The sequence below is a fragment of the Squalius cephalus genome (assembly GCF_949319135.1).
Source record: "Squalius cephalus genome assembly, chromosome: 3".
In the NCBI taxonomy this organism is placed as follows: Eukaryota; Metazoa; Chordata; class Actinopteri; order Cypriniformes; family Leuciscidae; genus Squalius; species Squalius cephalus.
In genome coordinates, this window is record NC_137124.1 from 40,152,202 (window position 1) to 40,173,455 (window position 21,254).

The window sequence follows — 21,254 nt, forward strand, 5'->3', positions numbered from 1 at the left end:
GGGGTTCAGGATTAATGCAGTCAAGATGATGGGGTGTGTGTTTCCGGTAAGAGAAACACTAGAGGGAATCCAGTTCAACTTATTTATTTAAAGGGAATTTGTATACGTTGATTCACAATGTATGTGTGGTCTCTATCTGGAAGCGCGTGCTGTTATATTAATAAAATAATAACGTAAACAATGACACGCAGATTGCACGATTGTTGCGTATGCTCAGTATTACAACAGCAACATACAATATCATCAAAGTCAACATATTCAAACAATATTGAACAAACCAAGTGATCTGTAAATAAGATGTGAATATAATATCTTGTAATCGAATATAACTACAATCTTTTTCGTACTCAAAATCTATGACGATGGTTTGTTTCACTTTGTGACGCAGTTTAACCCTTGTGCATCAATTTAAAAAAGTTACTCATAGGTCCAAAGAGGACAAAAAATGTCCATGTCAAAAAACGGCCATAAAAAGTTGAAGCTTGGGAGCACAGACTTAACTTTGGTATCATTTTAAAGAATACCCTTGGCAGATTATTGCTGAAGTTAAATTTTTTTTATAAGTAAATCCAAAAAAAAGTTATATAGGTTTAAGTTTATGAAAATTATTTATGAATATTATTTTATATAAAATATATATTTTATGAAACAAGTTGAACTCTAAAACGGCTAGAAAATCAAAGCCATAAATCTAAATAAGTTGTGTTCCAAATTTGAGGTTGATATCTCAAAAAATGAGCTTTCAGTAAGATTTTGTTTGGGCGCAGTACCAAACTTTCCCCATTGGATCCCAGCAAAACTCCTCTGGTCACACAGTGATTGGCTTTGTTATTTGCAGTTGAGTTTTTCTCTATCAATACTACAAACACACAAACACATTTTTTTTTATATAACACACATACCAACCACACTCTGACATCCATACCAACACACCCACACAATTATCATTGCATAATTTATCCAGTTGGCTCTATAATAGCTCAAAATTCATGCAGTTAACAGTAACAAAAAAACAAAAACTTACTCATAGGTCCAAAAGGGACAAAAATGTCCATGTCAAAAAACTCTCATAAAAATGTTATGCTTGGGAGCAAATACTTAAGTTTGGTCTCATTTTAAAGATGACCCTTGGCAGATTGTTGTTGAAGTGAAAAAATTGAAAAACGTGCAACCACATTTTTTTTATAGAAGTTTAAGTTTATGAAAAATATTTATGAACATTAAAATTAATATTTTATATAAAATATATACAAGTATTTTGTATAACTAGTGCAACATTTTTTTTTTTTCAAATGAAATGGGGGTGAAATAGTAAAATTACAATAAAAATAGACACCTGTGCCAAAATTAATGCAGTTAACATTAAAAAAAACTAAAAACTTACACATAGGTCCAAAAGGGACAAAAATGTCCAAGTCAAAAAACTCTCATAAAAATGTTATGCTTGGGAGCAAATACTTAAGTTTGGTCTCATTTTAAAGATGACCCTTGGCAGATTGTTGTTGAAGTGAAAAAATTGAAAAACGTGCAACCAAAAAAATGTTATAGAAGTTTAAGTTTATGAAAAATATTTATGAACATTATAATCAATATTTTATATAAAATATATATTTTATAAAACATTTGGAACTCTAAAACTGATATAAATTCAAAGCCATAAATCTAAACAGGTTGTGTTCCGAATTTGAGGATGATATCTCAAAAAATGAGCTTTCAGTAAGATTTTGTTTGGGCGCAGTACCAGACTTTCCCCATTTGATGCCAGCAAAACTCCACTGGTGAACACAGTGATTGGATTTTCGATTTGCAGTTGAGTTTTTCTCTCTCAAATATTACAAGCACACAAACACACTTTTTATTTTATTACACACATACAAACCACACTTAGACATCCATACCAACAAACCCACACAATTATCGTTGCATAATTTATCCAGTTGGCTCTATAATATGCCGAAGCAGAAAACAGGAATAAAGCGAGTATTTGCGTTATAGGCCTAACCTGAAAAAATGGCACCATCTGATAAAAAATGGTAAAAATGTCAATTTTGAAGCCTTGCCAACATAATGAAAGCCTATTAAAAAAGATTGCATCATTTTATAGTTAAACGGCACAGGGATTAAAAAATGCAGTTTTAATGGGTTTCAATGGGGACATTTTTGTCCAAAAGGCGCTGAGAGGAAGTATTTTGTGTAACTAGTGCAAAATAGATTTTTTAAAGGAAATGGTGATGAAATAGTAAAATTCCAATAAAAATACACACCTGTGCCAAATTTTATGCAGTTAGCATTAACACAGGCAAAGTGATCCAAAAAACAAAACTGAAAAGGACAAAAATGTCCTCAAGGATGCACAAGGGTTAAAAATGCACTCACCCCACGTGCAAATCTCGACACCCAGAATAACAATACCAATAACAAAGGCAAAATATAAATGAAAATTCACCCGTAATCATCTACGCACTGAGAATAACATATACATTGTTGGACAACAGACAAGCCGGCCTGATTTGCAACTCAGCTGCCGATTTTTCATGTCCACACCTGGCCGAGCCCTGCGCAACACCAACGACTAAGGGGGCGTGGTTCGGGCTTTCTCACAGTTGCAATAAACAACTTACTGAAATCTTACTGCACCTGAACAGAATATCACAAAAAAGCCATAATAAATTATTAAAGAGAAGAGCAAATATCAAACTGTTCATTAAGACCATTAGGTTATACTGTGTCCAAAGTGTACAGTAAGTTTCATGCTTTAAAACCAAATTGTTAATTTCACACCCTCTTCAAGGCAATTTTACTGCTTATATGCCAATATACAGACTTGTGGAATCCAAATGTCTCAACTTAAAAAAAATATTTTGCTACTGGATTCCATAGGGTTATGAGGCCTGATGGCACTTTGATGTTCAGAGATATGGATTTTAAGCTGTGTGCTACTTTTGCCAATGTAGCAAAGTCCACAAGGGTCTTACAGGAAATCATTCCTCGGATCTTAAATATCTTCCCAGACTGATTTAAAGGTTTGTGTTTTGTAAGTAAATTTTGATGTTTTCACTTTCTTTGTTTTTTGCCCTTTCGTTTAAATGCTATTTTTTCATGTATACATATTATATGTTTGTAATTTATTTTATTTTTATCAGGTGATGTAGTCATGTTGCCTAATATGTTATGTGTATTAGGGCCTAATAATTTAATTGTCTGACAAAGAGCCATATCGAAACATCACTTTTGGTGATAAATGTGCAATAAATAATTTCTTTATTTATGGAGCTATGGTGTGCCAAATTTTTCCTTTTGTACAAATGCAAAATGAAAACTAGTAGAACAAGTGTCAATTGTGAGTAGAAACACATTAGGTCATATACAGTAGTTACTTTGCTAGTAGCTAATAACTTCATATGGAACTGCACCAAAAAAAAAAAAAAAAAAAAAAATCTGACTCTTGCTTATGTAAGTGAAGTCAAAGACCTGCAAACCATCTACTAAAGAAAACATCTGTCACAGCTTTTACCATTGTTGAAGAGTTAATCTGCCTTTCCTATTAATCTTGCCTACTATCTCGGACAATCAGGTACAATTGGCTTTATGCACAGCTGCACTACTTCCTGAACTTCAGGCAGGTCCTTTGTTTCCTGTCTGACATTTTTGGACAAACTGATTAATCTGCCTTTCCTATTAATCTTGCCTACTATCTCGGACAATCAGGTACAATTGGCTTTATGCACAGCTGCACTACTTCCTGAACTTCAGGCAGGTCCTTTGTTTCCTGTCTGACATTTTTGGACAAACTGATTAATCCAGGTGTGCCTGACCACCTGGATTAATCAGTTTGTCCAATAATGTCAGACAGGAAACAAAGGACCTGCCTGAAGTTCAGGAAGTAGTGCAGCTGTGCATAAAGCCCATTGTTTCGACCACTAGTGGCTTGCATTGAACTTTCAAATTGGTCGTGAATCAGCTGTTACCCTCCACTTATTTAAAACAAATTACTGTCAATTTCTGCAATAATTCGCAGTAATTATAAAATGGTTATTTAGGACATAATTATTCATAACCGGCATTTTTACTGAAATAGTGTTAAAAAATTATTTAAGTGGGAAAATATTGGTAATGTTCACCTTGTGCTCATAGTTTTGAGAAGAATACATCACATTTGTTGGGGTGATCGCAGATGTTCAAGCCACAAAAGCTTTAATACTTTAGACCACCCTAAGTTCAAATCGCATCAGAATTTCCCGCATATGCATTTGGTCGGAACTCTACACAGATTCTGTACTACTCTGCTTTGGGAATTAATGACTTCTGCTCTGTCATTTGTCAGAGATAGTGAAAAGGCATCTTTATTATCAGAATTTTTTTTTTTTTTTTAATAACCAAAACAATAAAACATGATAAATAAAAGATCATCAAATAATCTGCAAAATAATTAATTTGTACTTAATTGTGTGTTATAGAGGGTAAACTAAATTATTTTGTCATTGGCAGTTATTGTGTATGTTTTTTACTTTGCCTTTTTTTTTTTTTATCTTTGTGTGTTAGTACTGTAGATAACAACATGTTTCTGTTGCAGAGAAGAGAGTGAGAGCGTTCTGACGCTGAAAGGTCTCACTCCAACTGGCATGCTGCCCAGTGGCGTTCTATCTGGAGGCAAAGAGAAACTCCAGAATGGTAAGAAGCGCACACACACTCGTTTTGTGGTCAGGAATATATAAATCACTTTAATATTTCTTTCTAAATCAGAGCTCTTTCCATGGCTGATATTTCACAGTATCGATCAGTACATTTAGAGATTATTTACATCTTTTAATTTCCCCAGGTAGTGTTTTCACATTTACAGCCAAGTCTACTCTTTTTCATCTTAACAAATATGTAATTTACAAATATGCACAGTCTAGTAGGTTTATTCAATGTAAAGTCTCTGCACCCCCTGGTGGTTGTGTTGTGAAACTTATATTCTTTCCTCTTTGCTTCTTTTCCTTTGGCTTTGGCCTCTCTCTCTCTCTCTCTCTCTCTCTCTCTCTCTCTCTCTCTCCAAACTTTTTCAATTATTGTCATTGAAAATACATGACAATACATTCTCTTGTCTCCCTAGAAACTGCAGGTATAATCAGTTGTGCAAGTATAATTCAGATCATCTGTTCTTAAAAAACATAGTTTCACTCTTTGCCACCATTTATTCAAAGGAGCCCCAAGTGAATCAACACAAATGCTTTTGTATAAGATCGAATAATGACTCAGGGAACATGTTTTAACCTTAGATTCACTATGTCCAGATTTAACACCGCTTTTGGTGGACAAGATATCAGTAAGGAATCTTAAAGATTGAAGATGTCTTAAAGATCACAGAATTTGGCTGCAAAATTAGCAGCACAACTAGCACATTTACAGTGAGGAAAATAAGTATTTGAACACCCTGCTATTTTGCAAGTTCTCCCACTTGGAAATCATGGAGGGGTCTGAAATTGTCATCGTAGGTGCATGTCCACTGTGAGAGACATAATCTAAAAAAAAAATCCAGAAATCACAATATATGATTTTTTAACTATTTATTTGTATGATACAGCTGCAAATAAGTATTTGAACACCTGTCTATCAGCTAGAACTCTGACCCTCAAAGACCTGTTAGTCTGCCTTTAAAATGTCCACCTCCACTCCATTTATTATCCTAAATTAGATGCACCTGTTTGAGGTCGTTAGCTGCATAAAGACACCTGTCCACCCCATACAATCAGTAAGAATCCAACTACTAACATGGCCAAGACCAAAGAGCTGTCCAAAGACACTAGAGACAAAATTGTACACCTCCACAAGGCTGGAAAGGGCTACGGGGAAATTGCCAAGCAGCTTGGTGAAAAAAGGTCCACTGTTGGAGCAATCATTAGAAAATGGAAGAAGCTAAACATGACTGTCAATCTCCCTCGGACTGGGGCTCCATGCAAGATCTCACCTCGTGGGGTCTCAATGATCCTAAGAAAGGTGAGAAATCAGCCCAGAACTACACGGGAGGAGCTGGTCAATGACCTGAAAAGAGCTGGGACCACCGTTTCCAAGGTTACTGTTGGTAATACACTAAGACGTCATGGTTTGAAATCATGCATGGCACGGAAGGTTCCCCTGCTTAAACCAGCACATGTCAAGGCCCGTCTTAAGTTTGCCAATGACCATTTGGATGATCCAGAGGAGTCATGGGAGAAAGTCATGTGGTCAGATGAGACCAAAATAGAACTTTTTGGTCATAATTCCACTAAACGTGTTTGGAGGAAGAAGAATGAGGAGTACCATCCCAAGAACACCATCCCTACTGTGAAGCATGGGGGTGGTAGCATCATGCTTTAGGGGTGTTTTTCTGCACATGGGACAGGGCAACTGCACTGTATTAAGGAGAGGATGACCGGGGCCATGTATTGCGAGATTTTGGGGAACAACCTCCTTCCCTCAGTTAGAGCATTGAAGATGGGTCGAGGCTGGGTCTTCCAACATGACAATGACCCGAAGCACACAGCCAGGATAACCAAGGAGTGGCTCTATAAGAAGCATATCAAGGTTCTGGCGTGGCCTAGCCAGTCTCCAGACCTAAACCCAATAGAGAATCTTTGGAGGGAGCTCAAACTCCGTGTTTCTCAGCGACAGCCCAGAAACCTGACTGATCTAGAGAAGATCTGTGTGGAGGAGTGGGCCAAAATCCCTCCTGCAGTGTGTGCAAACCTGGTGAAAAACTACAGGAAACGTTTGACCTCTGTAATTGCAAACAAAGGCTACTGTACCAAATATTAACATTGATTTTCTCAGGTGTTCAAATACTTATTTGCAGCTGTATCATACAAATAAATAGTTAAAAAAATCATACATTGTGATTTCTGGATTTTTTTTTTTTAGATTATGTCTCTCACAGTGGACATGCACCTACGATGACAATTTAAGACCCCTCCATGATTTCTAAGTGGGAGAACTTGCAAAATAGCAGGGTGTTCAAATACTTATTTTCCTCACTGTAGATGTATTAATTGCTTTATAAGAACAAGACTCTTAAAGGCCACAATATTAAAATTAAATTAGTAAATGGATGCAATTTGATTTCTCATATATTGAGACCAGTTGTCTCAAATTGTGATAATATGTTATATATTACTCTTTTTACTGTTTTTTTATCCAATAAATGCAGTCTTAACACCAACATTTTAAACGGAACTGGAATTTCTGCTGAAACTGGAATTTGGGACAGTACAAATAGAAGTGCCTGTCCCTTATTTCTCAATAAAAAAAACATGATTTGCTGATTGCTATTGATAGTCGTTGGAGGTGGTATTAGAGGAAGAGGACATTCTTACTCTAGAGAAAATGATTTATTTTACACAAATTTAGATGTACAGAGTACAGGATTGGTTATGAATATTTTTGTTCCAATTTCCAGAGAAAGTGAAAGATCAAAATTTTAATTGTTAAGTTAATCTTTGTTTTATTTAAATACATTTTTCCACTTTTTGGCGTGCAATAGCATGCTAACAGATATGAACTAAAAACACATAGCTGCTTTTGATTTCATGGGGTCTCCTTGTAATCATTTAAATAAATGACAGTGTTGTGATGCTGGACATAGTGAATCAGAAAGGGAAGAATGTACCTAAAATAACACAATTAAGCATTTTAATGCTGTTTTGTCATCATTACATAAAGAGGCATGAATAAATGTGTAATTTTAGCACATTGCCTAGTGATACGTCATTAAGTCTTACCTTATATCTGTAACATCATGCCCCTTTACACAGAATACACAAAACTGACAAGATGTAAATTAAATTTAATTGGTCTTGTCTTTCACAAATCAAGGCAGAAATCAAACTTGCTCTTGTCATACTGGCATGTTCTGTCTATTACTTCATTTGGAAACACTTGATCCTATGCAGTAATTTCATTGATTGTTTTCTATTAGGTTTAGCTTTAGTTTTAAAAACTAGTTTTACTTAAACAATACAACTTGTAACCCAAATTTGATGTGAGTGGCCATGTTTGCATGTGGCTGTCTGGTCTGGGAACATGCCAGAGACAGAGTGATGTCAGCGATGTTCTGCTACAGCATTGGTAGAATCACAACAGATGCCCCACCCTTGTACATGGACATCATTGTTCTTTTACTTCAATGTTGTGCCCTTATCACAGCTGATGTCTTTAGCGTTTAGCTTTAATGTGTTTTGTGTATATGTATCTGTGTGTGTGTGTGTGTGTGTGTGTGTGTGTGTGTGTGTGTGTGTGTGCTGTTCTGAACTTTTTAAAGTGTATTCTTGTAGTTCTCTTACGAGAGGTTCTCTCGTATTGCGTAAGTTGCTTACGCTACGGGTAAAGTTGTCTTTTCTCGAGATCTGAAGCCAAAAATTATCCTTTATTTTGTATTTATTGTCAACGCAGTGCGGCAGCCAGCAGACCATAGCAGGCTGTATAAGCGTGCTCATTGGCTGTCCTGCGGCAACTGCAGCAGCCTACCGGTGAGCCCTGCGTGACGTCGCGCCCTCCACGCGTCACAGCCCGCCAGAATGGGTGTGGCTAGCGTGTATAAAAGAAGGGCTCACAGGCTGAAACTCTGATTTTCATGTCTTCAGCGAAGCTCTTCGCATCGCTGGATCTTGAGACCCGCCGCCGTTGAATCTAGCGACCAGCAAGCCTAGGAAGCGTCTGAGGAAGCCGGCCGCCTTAAGCCATCCGTGCCTGCTACGCCATCCGGCGACATATCCTTTTTCTGCCGTGTGTGTTCGCCGCCGCGACACACACTTCTCTCTGTCTAAAAGAGTGGCTCGTGCCGAGCCCCGCTCAGCAACGGACTCCGCCACCTGATCTGCGCTCTCTGTCTGGGCTGCGAGCACGCTGCCATCGCGCTCTCTTCGGGCGGCTGCCCTGAGTGCGAGGAGCTTTCAATGTCGACCCTCTGACAGCAAGGATTGGTCCGGTTCTCACCACTCCGCCTCCTCGTCAGTCCAGGAATCCGGCCGTACTCGAGCCGGTGAGGATGCGGAACTTCTGCGCCTCCTCATCAAGGCCGTCGACCAGCTTGGCCTCGAGTGGTCACCGCCTAAAGAGCCAGCACCGAACAGACTCGACGGCTGCTTTCTGCATCGCCGCCGCCGAACACCCGCGTCCAGGACTGCACCCTTCCTGCCGGAGTTCCACGCTGAGCTTTCAAAATCGTGGAATGCACCATTCTCCGCGAGAGTCCACTCTCATGTCTCCTTGGCGCTCTCACAGGTTGACGGCGCCGCCGAGAAGGGGTATAATGCCATCCCCCCAGTGGAAGAAGCGGTTGCAGCGCACCTTTGCCCACCCTCTGGATGGCATTCAAAGGCTGCCCTCCCGTCCAAAGCCTGCAGGACCACATCAGCCCTTGTCGGCCGCGCTTTCTCCACCGCCGGACAGGCTGCATCAGCCCTGCACTCCATGGCAGTATTACAGATCCTTCAAGTCGATCTCCTCCGTGAGCTGGACGAGAAAGGCTCGGATTCTGCTTCCATCACGGATCTGCGCAGCGCGACGGATCTCTCCCTTCGCGCCACAAAATCCGCTGCCCAGGCTCTTGGAAGGTGCATGTCCTCGCTGACCATCACAGAGAGGCACCTCTGGTTGACGCTCGCTGACATGAGGGAGTCCGAGCGGGCTGTTCTCCTCAACGCCCCGCTCTCCCCCACCGGCCTCTTCGGCCCAGCGGTTAACGGGATCGTGGACCGCTTCTCGGAGGTACAGAAGACCATGCAGGCTATGAACCTTTTCCTGCCTCGACGCTCGAGCTCAGCCGCACGCCGTCCTCAGGACCAGCCTGCGCGAAGCTCCACCCAGCATCCAGCTCAGCCTCCGTCTTCGCAGCGACGACAGGGCGGCCGCCCTAGATCGCGCTCGACCAGCCGCAACTGGCCGCCTCCCCCGCGGGGACCCCAACCTAAGATCGCGCTGAAACCCGAGCCCGCAAAGTCCTTCTAGCAGCTCAAAGGAGGAAAAGACGGTTAAGTTCCGACGCGGCCGGACCACCATCAAAGCTTCCCACTCTGTCAGTCCACAATCCCGTGCCCACACCTACTCACTACCCACTCTGTTACACGGCCACTCCCTACCGGTCAGATCACAGATGTAAGTCCTGTGCCCGCTCACGAGCGCTCACACATACTGACAAACACTTTATTCCCGGCGCCGCACTCACGCTCCGTTCCTCGCACGATATGTTCCCCGTCCAATGCCACCAGGACATCGTGTGGAAAACGTCCAGCCATCGCTGTCTGCGAGCCGCCATATTCAAGCACCGAGAGCGCGCGCACCGCGCCCACGCCTCCGACTCAGGTTCTCGAGCCCACGAAATGCGGCAATCGGAGCCCGGAGGCCATTCTGCCCCTATCCGTACATGCGAAAGCATGGGAAGCTATTCCAGGCGCGTCAGAATGGGTGCTGAGCACAGTAAAATAGGGTTATTCATTGCAGTTCGCTCGCCGTCCCCTGCGCTTTCAAGCGCGAACCGAGACGAGAGTGAATGGGGAAGTAGCACACCTACTTCGTGCAGAAATAGCGAAACTTCTGTGCAAAGGGGCCACAGGTATCTCCTTCTCTGAGCGAGTCAGGCTTTTACAGCCGTTACTTCCTCGTGCCCAAGAAGGACGGAGCTCTCAGACCGATTTTAGATCTGAGATATTTGAACAAAGCTCTTATGAAAAGACCGTTCAAAATGCTCACAACCAGGCAGATCCTCGCGCAGATTCGCCCGAGAGACTGGTTTATTTCCCTCGATCTGAAAGACGCTTACTTTCAGATTCAGATAGTACCCCGTCACAGGCCATTCTTGAGATTCGCCTTCGACGGTCAGGTATATCAGTACACCGTCCTGCCGTTCGGCCTGTCTTTGGCACCCCGTACATTCACGAAGTGCATGGACACGGCTCTCGCTCCCCTGAGAAGTCAGGGCATGCGGATTTTGAACTATTTGGATGATTGGCTGATTCTAGCACAGTCAGAGGAAGAACTTATCACTCACAGGACAGTGCTTCTCAGCCACCTGGAAAGCCTGGGTCTCACGGTCAACTGGACCAAGAGCTCATTACAGCCCAGTCAGTCAGCCTCTTTTCTGGGTTTAGAACTGGACTCTGTGGCAATGATGGCCTGGCTGTCGACACAGCGCGCACGCCGTGTTCAACGCCTGGCCGCATCTTTCCAGATGGGCAGCGCCGCACCTCTAAAAATATTTCAGAGGATGCTGGGTTGTATGGCATCAGCTGCAGCAGTGCTTCAGCTGGGTCTACTGCATATGCGCCCGCTACAACGCTGGTTGAACGCTCGAGTGCCTCACCGAGCCTGGGCGTCCGGCGGCATACGAATCAGAGTGACTCAGAGCTGCGTTTCAGCACTGAGACCCTGGTTAGCGGCCAACTGGTACCAGCGGGGAGTGACAATGTCTCGCACCGAAAAGTTATCTCGACGGACACCTCCAACTTAGGTTGGGGCGCTCTTTTCGAGGGCAAACCGGTCTTTGGCCTGTGGTCAGACGGGGAGAAATTCCTCCATATAAACTGTTTGGAGATGATAGCGGTCGAGAACGCGCTCAAGCGCTTCCTCCTACATATACGGTGCCACCATGTGCTAGTCCGCTCGGACAACATGTCCGTGGTGTCCTATGTGAACCACCAGGGCGGTGTCAGATCCAGGAATCTCTGCAAACTGACAGAACGCCTTCTCGTGTGGGCTCATCGCTCGTTGCGCTCGCTGAAAGCCGCGCACGTGCCGGGCCACATGAATGTCAGCCCAGACAGACTGTCCAGAGACAACATTCCCCCGGGAGAATGGTCCATGCACCCCCAGACAGTCCAGCTACTGTGGCGCCTTTACGGCAAAGCGGAAGTCGACCTTTTTGCGTCAAAAGACAACGCTCATTGCCCGAGATTCCTCTCGAAGAGTGAGGACGTGCTGGCCCAAACCTGGCCCAGCTGCCCGCTGTATGCTTTCCCTCCAATCTCGCTGTTACCACAGGTAATCAAGAGGATCAGGGAAACGCGTCACTCAGTGCTCCTCATAGCCCCGCGATGGGAGAACCAAATCTGGTACCCAGAGCTAGTGAGGCTGTCGCACTCAGCCCCATGGCCGATCCCCGTGAGAAAGGATCTCCTCTCTCAAGCCGGTGGATCAATCTGGCATCCCCATCCAGAGCGCTGGTCTCTGCATGCGTGGATAATCAACGGATACCCGTTGACCTGCCAGAAGGGGTCGTAAACACGATCACGCAGTCTAGAACTCCTTCCACGAGAAGGCTCTATGCGTCTAAATGTTCTGTGTTCTCTAAATGGTGCGCTACTAAGAGCCTGGATCCACGTACATGCGGGGTTCCACGGGTGCTCTCCTTCCTACAAGAGCTGTTGGACAAGGGTAGGTCCCCCTCCACGCTCAAAGTATACGTTGCGGCTATTGCAGCTTTCGCGGAGACGACACGCAGCCGTGCGATAGGAAGGAACGAGCTTATCATCCGCTTCCTTAGAGGAGCCAGGAGGATGAATCCCCCGCAGCCCCCTTTGGTTCCTATCTGGGATCTTTCTTTGGTCCTAGAGGCCCTGAAAGCGTTTCCCTTTGAACCGTTAGAATCCGTGGATCTGAAATACCTTTCGCTCAAAACCGTTTTTCTGATAGCTCTGTCGTCAGTAAAACGTGTGGGGGATCTACACGCGCTATCCATTAGCCCCGCATGTCTCGAGTTCGGACCAAATGACTCCAAATTCATCCTCAAACCGAGACGCGGTTACATCCCCAAGGCAATTCGCACTCCCTTTAGGGTGCAGATCATCTCCCTATCGGCTCTGCCAGCATCTGATAGCGAGGACAGTGATTACCTCCTATGCCCCGTCAGGGCGCTGAGAGTTTTCATCACACGCTCCGCCGCCTTCAGGCGTTCTGAGCAGCTCTTTGTTTCGTTTGGTGGGCGCACCAAGGGTCTCGCCGCCTCAAAACATAGCCTGTCCAGATGGATAGTGGACGCTATCGCAGCAGCTTATGCGTCAAAACACCTGCAGTGCCCTATGGGCATCAGAGCCCATTCCACGAGAGGCATGGCTTCATCGTGGGCTTGGTCCAGCGGGATTTCTATCCATGACATTTGTATGGCGGCAGGCTGGGCCTCCCCCTCTACATTTGTGAGATTTTATAACCTGGAAGTTCCCGCCTTGCAGGCTAAACTGTTATCAGTCTAAGTGATATGTATGTTCTGCCCAGTTGTTCATGTGCAGACTACTCTCATGTACTGCTAGCTCTTCTGGTGAGCTGCACTAAGGGGTGAGATTCTCTATATACAGACCGGCGGAGCCACTCTGTATTTTCCCCGTCATGCGCTTGTGCACTCGTGCTGGCCCGCGTTGCTGGCCGCCTATTCTCCACACAGCTGCGCAAGGGGTTGATACTCTCTATACATAGACCGGCGGAGCCGCTCTATATTCTCCCTATGATGTGCTTATGTACTGTGCTGGCCCGCGCTGCTGGCCGCCGTCTCCACATGTTTATACATAGACCGGCAGAGCCGCTCTGTATTCCTATGAAATGCTTATTACATGTGCTGGCCCGTGTTGCTGGCCGCCTGTTCCCGCATGTTGTGTTCCCCGGGCTTCCCCTGGGACTCATGCAGTGGATGCTCGGCACGCACGGCGTTGACAAGGGGTTCCCGTAGCGTAAGCAACTTACACAATACGAGAGAACCTCTCGTAAGAGAACGTACTCGGTTACCTAACGTAACCTCGGTTCTCTCTAGAAGAGGGAACGAGTATTGCGTAACCTGCCGTGTCGCGCCACGAGCTTATTCGCTTCAGTCTATAAAAACCAGAGTTTCAGCCTGTGAGCCCTTCTTTTATACACGCTAGCCACACCCATTCTGGCGGGCTGTGACGCGTGGAGGGCGCAAAGCGCCCTCATTGGGCGTGACGTCACGCAGGGCTCACCGGTAGCCTGCTGCAGTTGCCGCAGGACAGCCAATGAGCATGCTTATACAGCCTGCTATGGTCTGCTGGCTGCTGCACTGCACTGACAAAATACAAAATTAAGGATAATTTTTGGCTTCAGATCTCGAGAAAAGACAACTTTACCCGTAGCGTAAGCAACTTACGCAATACTCGTTCCCTCTTCTAGAGAGAACCGAGGTTACGTTAGGTAACCGAGTACGTTTTATATGATTACTTGTGATGATTGTACTAAGGTGAATGTAGAATGAGGTAAGTTGAAAATAATCATACACAATGCAAGGATGGTGGATTTTATTGTTCTGTAAGCTGACAGAACTTCAAAGAATGCCATTGTTTTTACCAAAAAAAACCACAAAATCAAAGTGGCTGTTAAAAACCCTTGAACCCAACTTTTGGGTCACTTCTTCCCCTTGCTTTGGTGTTGCCATTCACAATAAATAATGAAATGTAGTTCTCCTGGTATATTATACAGATTTTAAAACAAAGTAATGGAAGACACAATCATTGATCTCCTTCATATCCCTTTGATTGCTTTGACTGACCATTAAGTCTGATGTACTTTGGCTTCGTCATTAATTTCCAATTTATGTCATGTCTCCCAAACTCATCTCTCATAGTAAGAGTCAAATCTCTGTGTCACATTGCCTCATCTGCAACTAACTACCCATCATTTGTCCTGCTCTCTCTCTCTCTCTACCCTATTATTTCCCTCCGTCCTGGCCTTGTAGTGGGCCTGGTGTAATTATAATGATGTTGTGTGTCTATTTGGGCTCTTTTGCGGTTCATCTGACTGGACAAATGTAACATGTTCTCACTCGTTTTGCAATCCCCCTTCTTCTTCTCTTCAGCTACTGTTGAGGCTATAGAGGCAGATGAAGGTAAATAGGTCTACAGCCCCTTCCCCTCTTTCTGTTGCATCTGTGCAACAGATAAAGGGTTCCACAGGGTTCATTCATGTCAATGTAGCTTGTGTAGTGTGTTGGGTGTTTGGCCAGATTACACTGTACTGTTGAGCAGAAGTAGGAAAAGAAAAAACAAAACACACACAGAAAAATGCTTTGATCGTTTTAAAGGGGATCAAACCGTTCTGGAAAACACAGGTTTTGTTGAAAAAGCTGTGGTCAGTCAAATCACGGTAACATAATGCATCAGATTGAAATCACAATAGTTATATTTCAAAATATGTTCCAATTGACAATATTGGTGTATTTACAATAAGAATATATTTTCTGCAAACACAGAGTGCTTAAATGTGGCACAAACAACATTTTGGCCTATTCACAAGTCTAATTAATGTAAAATTGCATTTTTATAACCCTAAAACTGTCTGGACCCCTGTAAAACAGTGAGCTGATGTAGTTGCCCTTTGTTCTTGCACAAATGTTCCATTTAAATTGCTAAACATTAGCTCTAGACTCAAAACACTCACACATTTGTGGGTCTCCCTCAGTTAAAAAGAATAAAATCCTCAGCAAGAACAATGTCAGCTGCTTGCTAAATAGCAGGTTTGTAACTGCTATTTACATCCTAAGTGTTCTGTGGTTGTTCTTGAACATTTCTCCTAGAGGAAGAGGTGCCAACTGTGTTGATACTCTCATCCATATTTTTTTTCTATTTGTGGTTCCCTTTCGAGAGAACTCAATGCTGCATCAGAATGTTGACGCTATGGAAACGCTTCTGCTTGACCGGTTTCTGAAGCATATGAAATCAAGCTAATTCTATTGGCTGCCGGTAGTCTTATGACGTGAAATGGCTCGTCGCATGACTCTTTGGAGTCATGCGACGAGCCATTTCACGTCATAAGACTACCGGCAGCCAATAGAATTAGCTTGATTTCATATGCTTCAGAAACCGGTGCCTGCATTGAACCCTTATCAGCTTCTTTGTCTTCAGGATTCGCTGTGTGTGCTTAGCACAGTTTAGCCTCGCAGATCAGAAGAATCCTCAAAACAAACCTCTTATTGTTGTTTTCTCCTAGCGATTACTTCGCTACAGAGAGTAGGGCATTTGCAGGCCCTGTCTGTTGCTTTTTCCTGTTTTGAGTTTGCTCAGTGTGGAGTCTAAACTATTCTACATCCTAGGCCTGATTATGTTCCAATGTTACCTTCCTCAGTTCCACGATCAGTGGTTCTTCAGGCCCTCTGTCCTCCGCTTTTTCAATCTGCAGATCAGGATAGGCTGAATATTTTATGCCCTTTTTGGCCCTTAGTATTTATGTCCATCACTCAGGCCAGTGGCGTAAATCAGAACAACTGTTTGTCTGTTTTGGATCACGCAGCAGGGGCTCTGCGGTTGTGATTGTGCAGGCTATTTCTGAGGCTTATGGGGTGTGTGAAATACCTTCAATATTCAATATTAGTTCCTCAATATTAGTTCTACGGGTTCTTAGGTTCTTGCTCTTTAAGTTTGTCACTTCCTTAGAGCAGGCATCCTTTCAGTAAGGCATAGTGGGTATTGACGTTCCCATAGCATCAACGTTCAATTGTGTTGCGTTCTCTCAAAAGGGAACGTCTCTTGTTTTGACTATAACCCTGAGTATATTCTTGTTCCCTGAGTAGTGAACGAGACACTGTGTCTCGTTACCCTAATTCCTGCATACCTGAGTATCTTCTATCAGCCAATCAGAAGCTGATGATGTTCAATGCAGTTGCCATTTTATAGTCATGCTACTTTAATTCTAGTGACTGCCGGTAGTCATATGACGTAAAATTACTTAGTGTGATTTCACATGTGCTTCAGAAACCGGTCATAAGGAAGCGTTCCTATAGTGCCTGTTTACACCTGTCCACTTCATGCGTTTTCTCAGATTGAATAGCTATCAGATCGTGAAAAGACCAGGTGTAAATGCCCTGATCTTGCCAATTGTAAATTGCCAATCTCTCAAACCACATCAGGAGGTGGTCTCGGCCGCATTCCAGATGAAACTGGGCAAGTCTAAATGCATCTGGTTGTTGAAACCACATATTTAAATTTTACTCCTCCTAAAATGTTAGAAAATAAATGTGTGAGAGCGTGTTATAAGCTATATGACATATTATAGCCAGATATTACGGCGCTACTGCAACACACATCGCTGCAAATGGATCTGTGTATCTTTTCAGCAAGCCCATGCGCAAACTGCCACAAATAAAACAGAAAGTAAGTCGCAGATGCTCAAAACACAATCATCTTCATTAAAAGTAGTGAGACTAAATGGTCTGATGCCGCTCTCAATCCTATTGCGGTCTTTGATCTTGAAATTAGCTGATGATAAATAAAATGCAGCTCATATCTGTTGCATTCGCTGACGTGAACTCCATTAAATTCACGGGAATTGAAGATCGGATTTATATCCGTTTTGCAGAGATACATTTAAGTGGGCAAGTGTAAACGTAACTGTTTTAACAAATCAGATAGCTGTCCGATCAGTAAAAACGCATTAAATTACCAGTTGTCAACATTCTGATGCAGCGTCTCGTTCCCTACTCAGGAAATCAGGGTTAAAGTCATAATAAGATGTTAGCTTAGCACCAAGTTCCTTGTTAGTGTATATTTGCAAAGTCAGTTATTTATTTTGTGTCCTTTTTTTTTTGTCTTTTATCAAGAGTTTTATTTGGTTATTCAAATGATTTCATCCTCTAGCTTTTCATTTATACATCCTCCTTGAACTTTTGTTTTTGAGAGTGGTGGGAAGCTCTGTTCTAGATAGCCAGTGAATGCTCAGGTTTGTGCAGGATATCTTGAAAACTTTCAGTGCCTCATTGAGTGATGCAAAGAATGCTACTTCATTCGAAGGCCCTCCAGAACCGAGACCACCCAGCACTGCCCCAGTAATCCTACAATTGGTGACCAGTGTGGATATATTGTTTTCTCTCCATATATCTTATATATTATAACATCTTGCTTCAAGTACTTTGCAAGAAGTTTTGCTTTTTCTCAATATTGGTCTCTCTATGTGACATAGACATTGTGTGTGTATTTGTGAAGTATTCATATGCACAATGTAGTATACAGAATGTTGAGTTATAAAATATCACACTTTTTGTAAAAAAATTGTTAGAAAATTGCAACTTGGCTTGAGTGAAACTTTGTGCCATTGGCTCAAATATTATTGCAGTTCAACTTTGCTCAAGTACTGTGTGAACTTCAAGCAGTTAAATTACAAAATAAACTAAGGAGTGTGTACTTGTTGAACCATCTTCCTTCTTTTCTGCTACAGCAATCAAAGGTTTCTCACCTCAGCACAAGATCAGCAGCTTCGCGGAGGCTAAAGGGCTGGACCGCATCAATGAACGAATGCCACCCCGCCGAAACGCCATGCCCTGTGACGCCAGCCTCAACTCTCTCAATAAGGCTTTGTCGTCCGAGACCAATGGCACTGAGGGCAAGACCAGCAGTGGCAGCGACAATATACAGTGATCCTGCATCAATCCCGCACGGTCGCCACAGCGATTAAGCCCCTCCCTATCTTTTTCCATGCCATATATGATGGAGGGAAAGGAAGGATTTGGAGTGTAGAGTTAGAGGAAAGGAAAAAAGGAAGAAGAACAAGAGAGATAAAGGAGAGAGGAGGTGAGGGGGAGAGCAGCATTTCAAACATAATACAGAGTGACACTTTGGATATGCCTTTAATTTTTTTTTTTTATTTTTTTTTTTGGAGGATGGGGCATAAAAACTATAAAAAGTTGTCGTGGGAGAGGGAATAATCTGGGTTTCGGCATAAACAATTACAGCAGGTGTCTGAGAGATCTTATGTGAAAAGACCTTTACTTGCTGGATATAAGATTTTTGTTAGTTTCTCTTTTTGTGTGTAACTTCTTACTAAATATTGTACGTTTACAAAAATACAGCACTAAAAATGGACAGAACGTAAAAAAAGTTTTTAACAAAAAGGGTGTACAAACTAAGTAAGGATAATTTATTGATACATTTTTTGCTACTCTTATAAACTAGCTCTATTGTAAATTAGGCAGTCTTAAAAGAATGTTGCAACATTGTTATAATGCCAAAAATGGAACGTTTTATGGTTTTGTACAGATTATGCTTACCTCAGGTTTCTTTGGTGTGTGCTTGGATCCTACTTTTTGTGTAATTGCAAGCTAGCTTGCTGAATATGGATTTAAATATGGAGTCCTAATATGGAGTTAAAAACTGGAATTTACATTTATCATTTGCATATATGTCTTTGTTTTCATTGGGTAAATCTGGGGGTAGATTTATTGTGGCTTGCTGGAAAATGTGTGATTTTATTCTTATTTTTTCTGCTTTTCAAACAATGAGATCAAACAAAAAAAATATATAAAGCACCTATGTTCTGTAAAAAAAAAAAAAAAAAAAAAAAAAAAAAAAAAGAAAGAAAGAAACAGAAAAAAAAATGTGAAGGAAAGCGAGAGCTAAAGGTGATTGATCTGCCTATGCATGTTTTATAAGACTTAACTAAGCAAATTTGAATTACCTTGGCTGCCAAGGCCTGTTTTTACCTGTAGTGACCTTAGTGGACAAGTCCTGGAAATGTACCGCCATTCTTAGCTATTACGCTTGGAAAAGCTTCAGGCCTTTAACTTGTTTTGTAATCAAAGCATCTACTATTAATATGGATGAGGAATCAAGGTTTTAAACAAATGCTTGCATATAGACCAGTAGTCTGAATTAGCATGTTTAGGTGTCACGTAAACTAAGTTTGTGCTTCTCTAATGTCAAACTTAAAATGCATGATAGCTGGCATGGATTATTTATTTTCTTTCTCTTTTTTCTTTTTTTTTTTTGTAAAGTTGCCACAGACAAAAGTGTAATTTTCATATTATTATTATGATTAATTCTGCTTTGTATATCAGTTTATTGTTGCTAAATACTTCACAAAAATAAACTCCATCACTGTTTTTTTTTTTTTTAACAAATGCTTAAGTGCCCAAGTAATTCACTACACAAAATGAAGCCTTGCTTTTATAATTTAACTTTCAAACTGTTGGCAGATGACGCATGCACTCGCAACTATGAAAAAGGTATTTTATATTACTGTTGAATAAAATTGTGCATGAAACTCAGTCTTGTCAACAGCTTGTGTGAGTTTTTTTGACTAGGAATGATTGTGGACATTCTGGGTATTTTTGCCATGAAAGCATTTCTGTAATGCACTTAAACTAATATTTAGCAGACTTTTGCCTTTTTGATATTGGTCTGAGTTTCCAGCAAAAATAAATAAATTTTATATATATATATATATATATATATATATATATATAATGCATTCATGTGATGGATTTTGCATCTGCCAAACAGAAGCAAATTTGGCTCAGGGTCCACAAAAACACTCTGGAAGCTGGAGCCTGGAGGCCATGAATATTGGACAAGAAATAACAACCGATTAGGAAATGAGTACTTGGCAGCCACATTACCATAAGGTGTTTCCTTCGAAGGACATGATTAAGTTCTTTGATAAAAATCTGGCAACTCAAGAGGATGCATTTCAAGCCATAATGAAAACACCTTTGCTGAATAGGTGGAAAGGAAGTTTATGTGAGGTAGTGCAGTCTGTTTCCTTTAAAAACAATTGCTGAACGTAACATCAGTGAATGTGATTTTAATTTTCAGTCATTCATTTTTTTTTTATAAATGGCATCAAGTAAGGCATGTAATGTGATTTCATGGGAGCCTGACCTTGGATTATCTTTCATCTGAAAGGTGTTCTTGTGAAAATATTAATATTGATGATATGCTTTGGACTCCTTATTGTATCAAATGAATTCAGGCTTTGCAGAACATTAACTGTTTACTCCGAAGGAGTGTGTTTTTGAATTTCCCTTTCCTGTATATTTGTGAGGCACAATAGAGTAGGAAGGAAATAGATTATCACATCCTGTTTTGGGATAAAATGGAATTAAGCAAAGTTCTGCTAAGGAGCCAACCTTGCCTTCCTAGGATTGGTGATGTGGTCGTTTAATGGATTAAATGGGTGGCTGTAGAATTGCAATCTTTAAGTAAAATTAATTTATTTAACAGTAAATTAGATAGTATTTTAACCAATATGACACTAACAATCATGCTGTTGCAAATATCAGCAGGTAATCAAGTACAACCCAACCAGCACTGTACTGAGGAGGTATCATTGGTCATACATTTTCATAAGGGCAAGAAGCCTACAAGATATAGAACAATGAGTAAAATGTGTTCTAATGATGACTGATAGGAAAACCCTGGCCTGCAGGTATTTCAAGAGCTGCACAAGAGATGACATAGATTAAATCATTAAGAGCCTGATGAACTGCAAGAAATAAACAATTAGTAATTTAGGAAAATAAACAATTTCAAAATAAGAAA

General features: G+C 41.8%; 1 protein-coding gene across 4 annotated transcripts in view; it reads left to right on the top strand.

Annotated features, from left to right (window-relative positions):
* LOC307155833 (protein phosphatase 3 catalytic subunit alpha) overlaps positions 1-19,317 on the top strand; it is a 243,072-nt gene extending 223,755 nt beyond the window's left edge. For 2 of the 4 annotated variants that reach the window (XM_079866811.1, XM_079866812.1), the window contains 3 exons: positions 4,574-4,671; positions 14,807-14,836; positions 18,157-19,317. In XM_079866811.1, the coding sequence (XP_079722937.1) occupies positions 4,574-4,671; positions 14,807-14,836; positions 18,157-18,356 (328 nt within the window). In that variant the 3' untranslated portion in view covers positions 18,357-19,317. The remainder of the gene's footprint in view (positions 1-4,573; positions 4,672-14,806; positions 14,837-18,156) is intronic. The other 2 variants (XM_079866813.1, XM_079866814.1) reach the window with 1 other exon arrangement.
* The last annotated feature ends 1,937 nt before the right edge of the window (positions 19,318-21,254 follow it).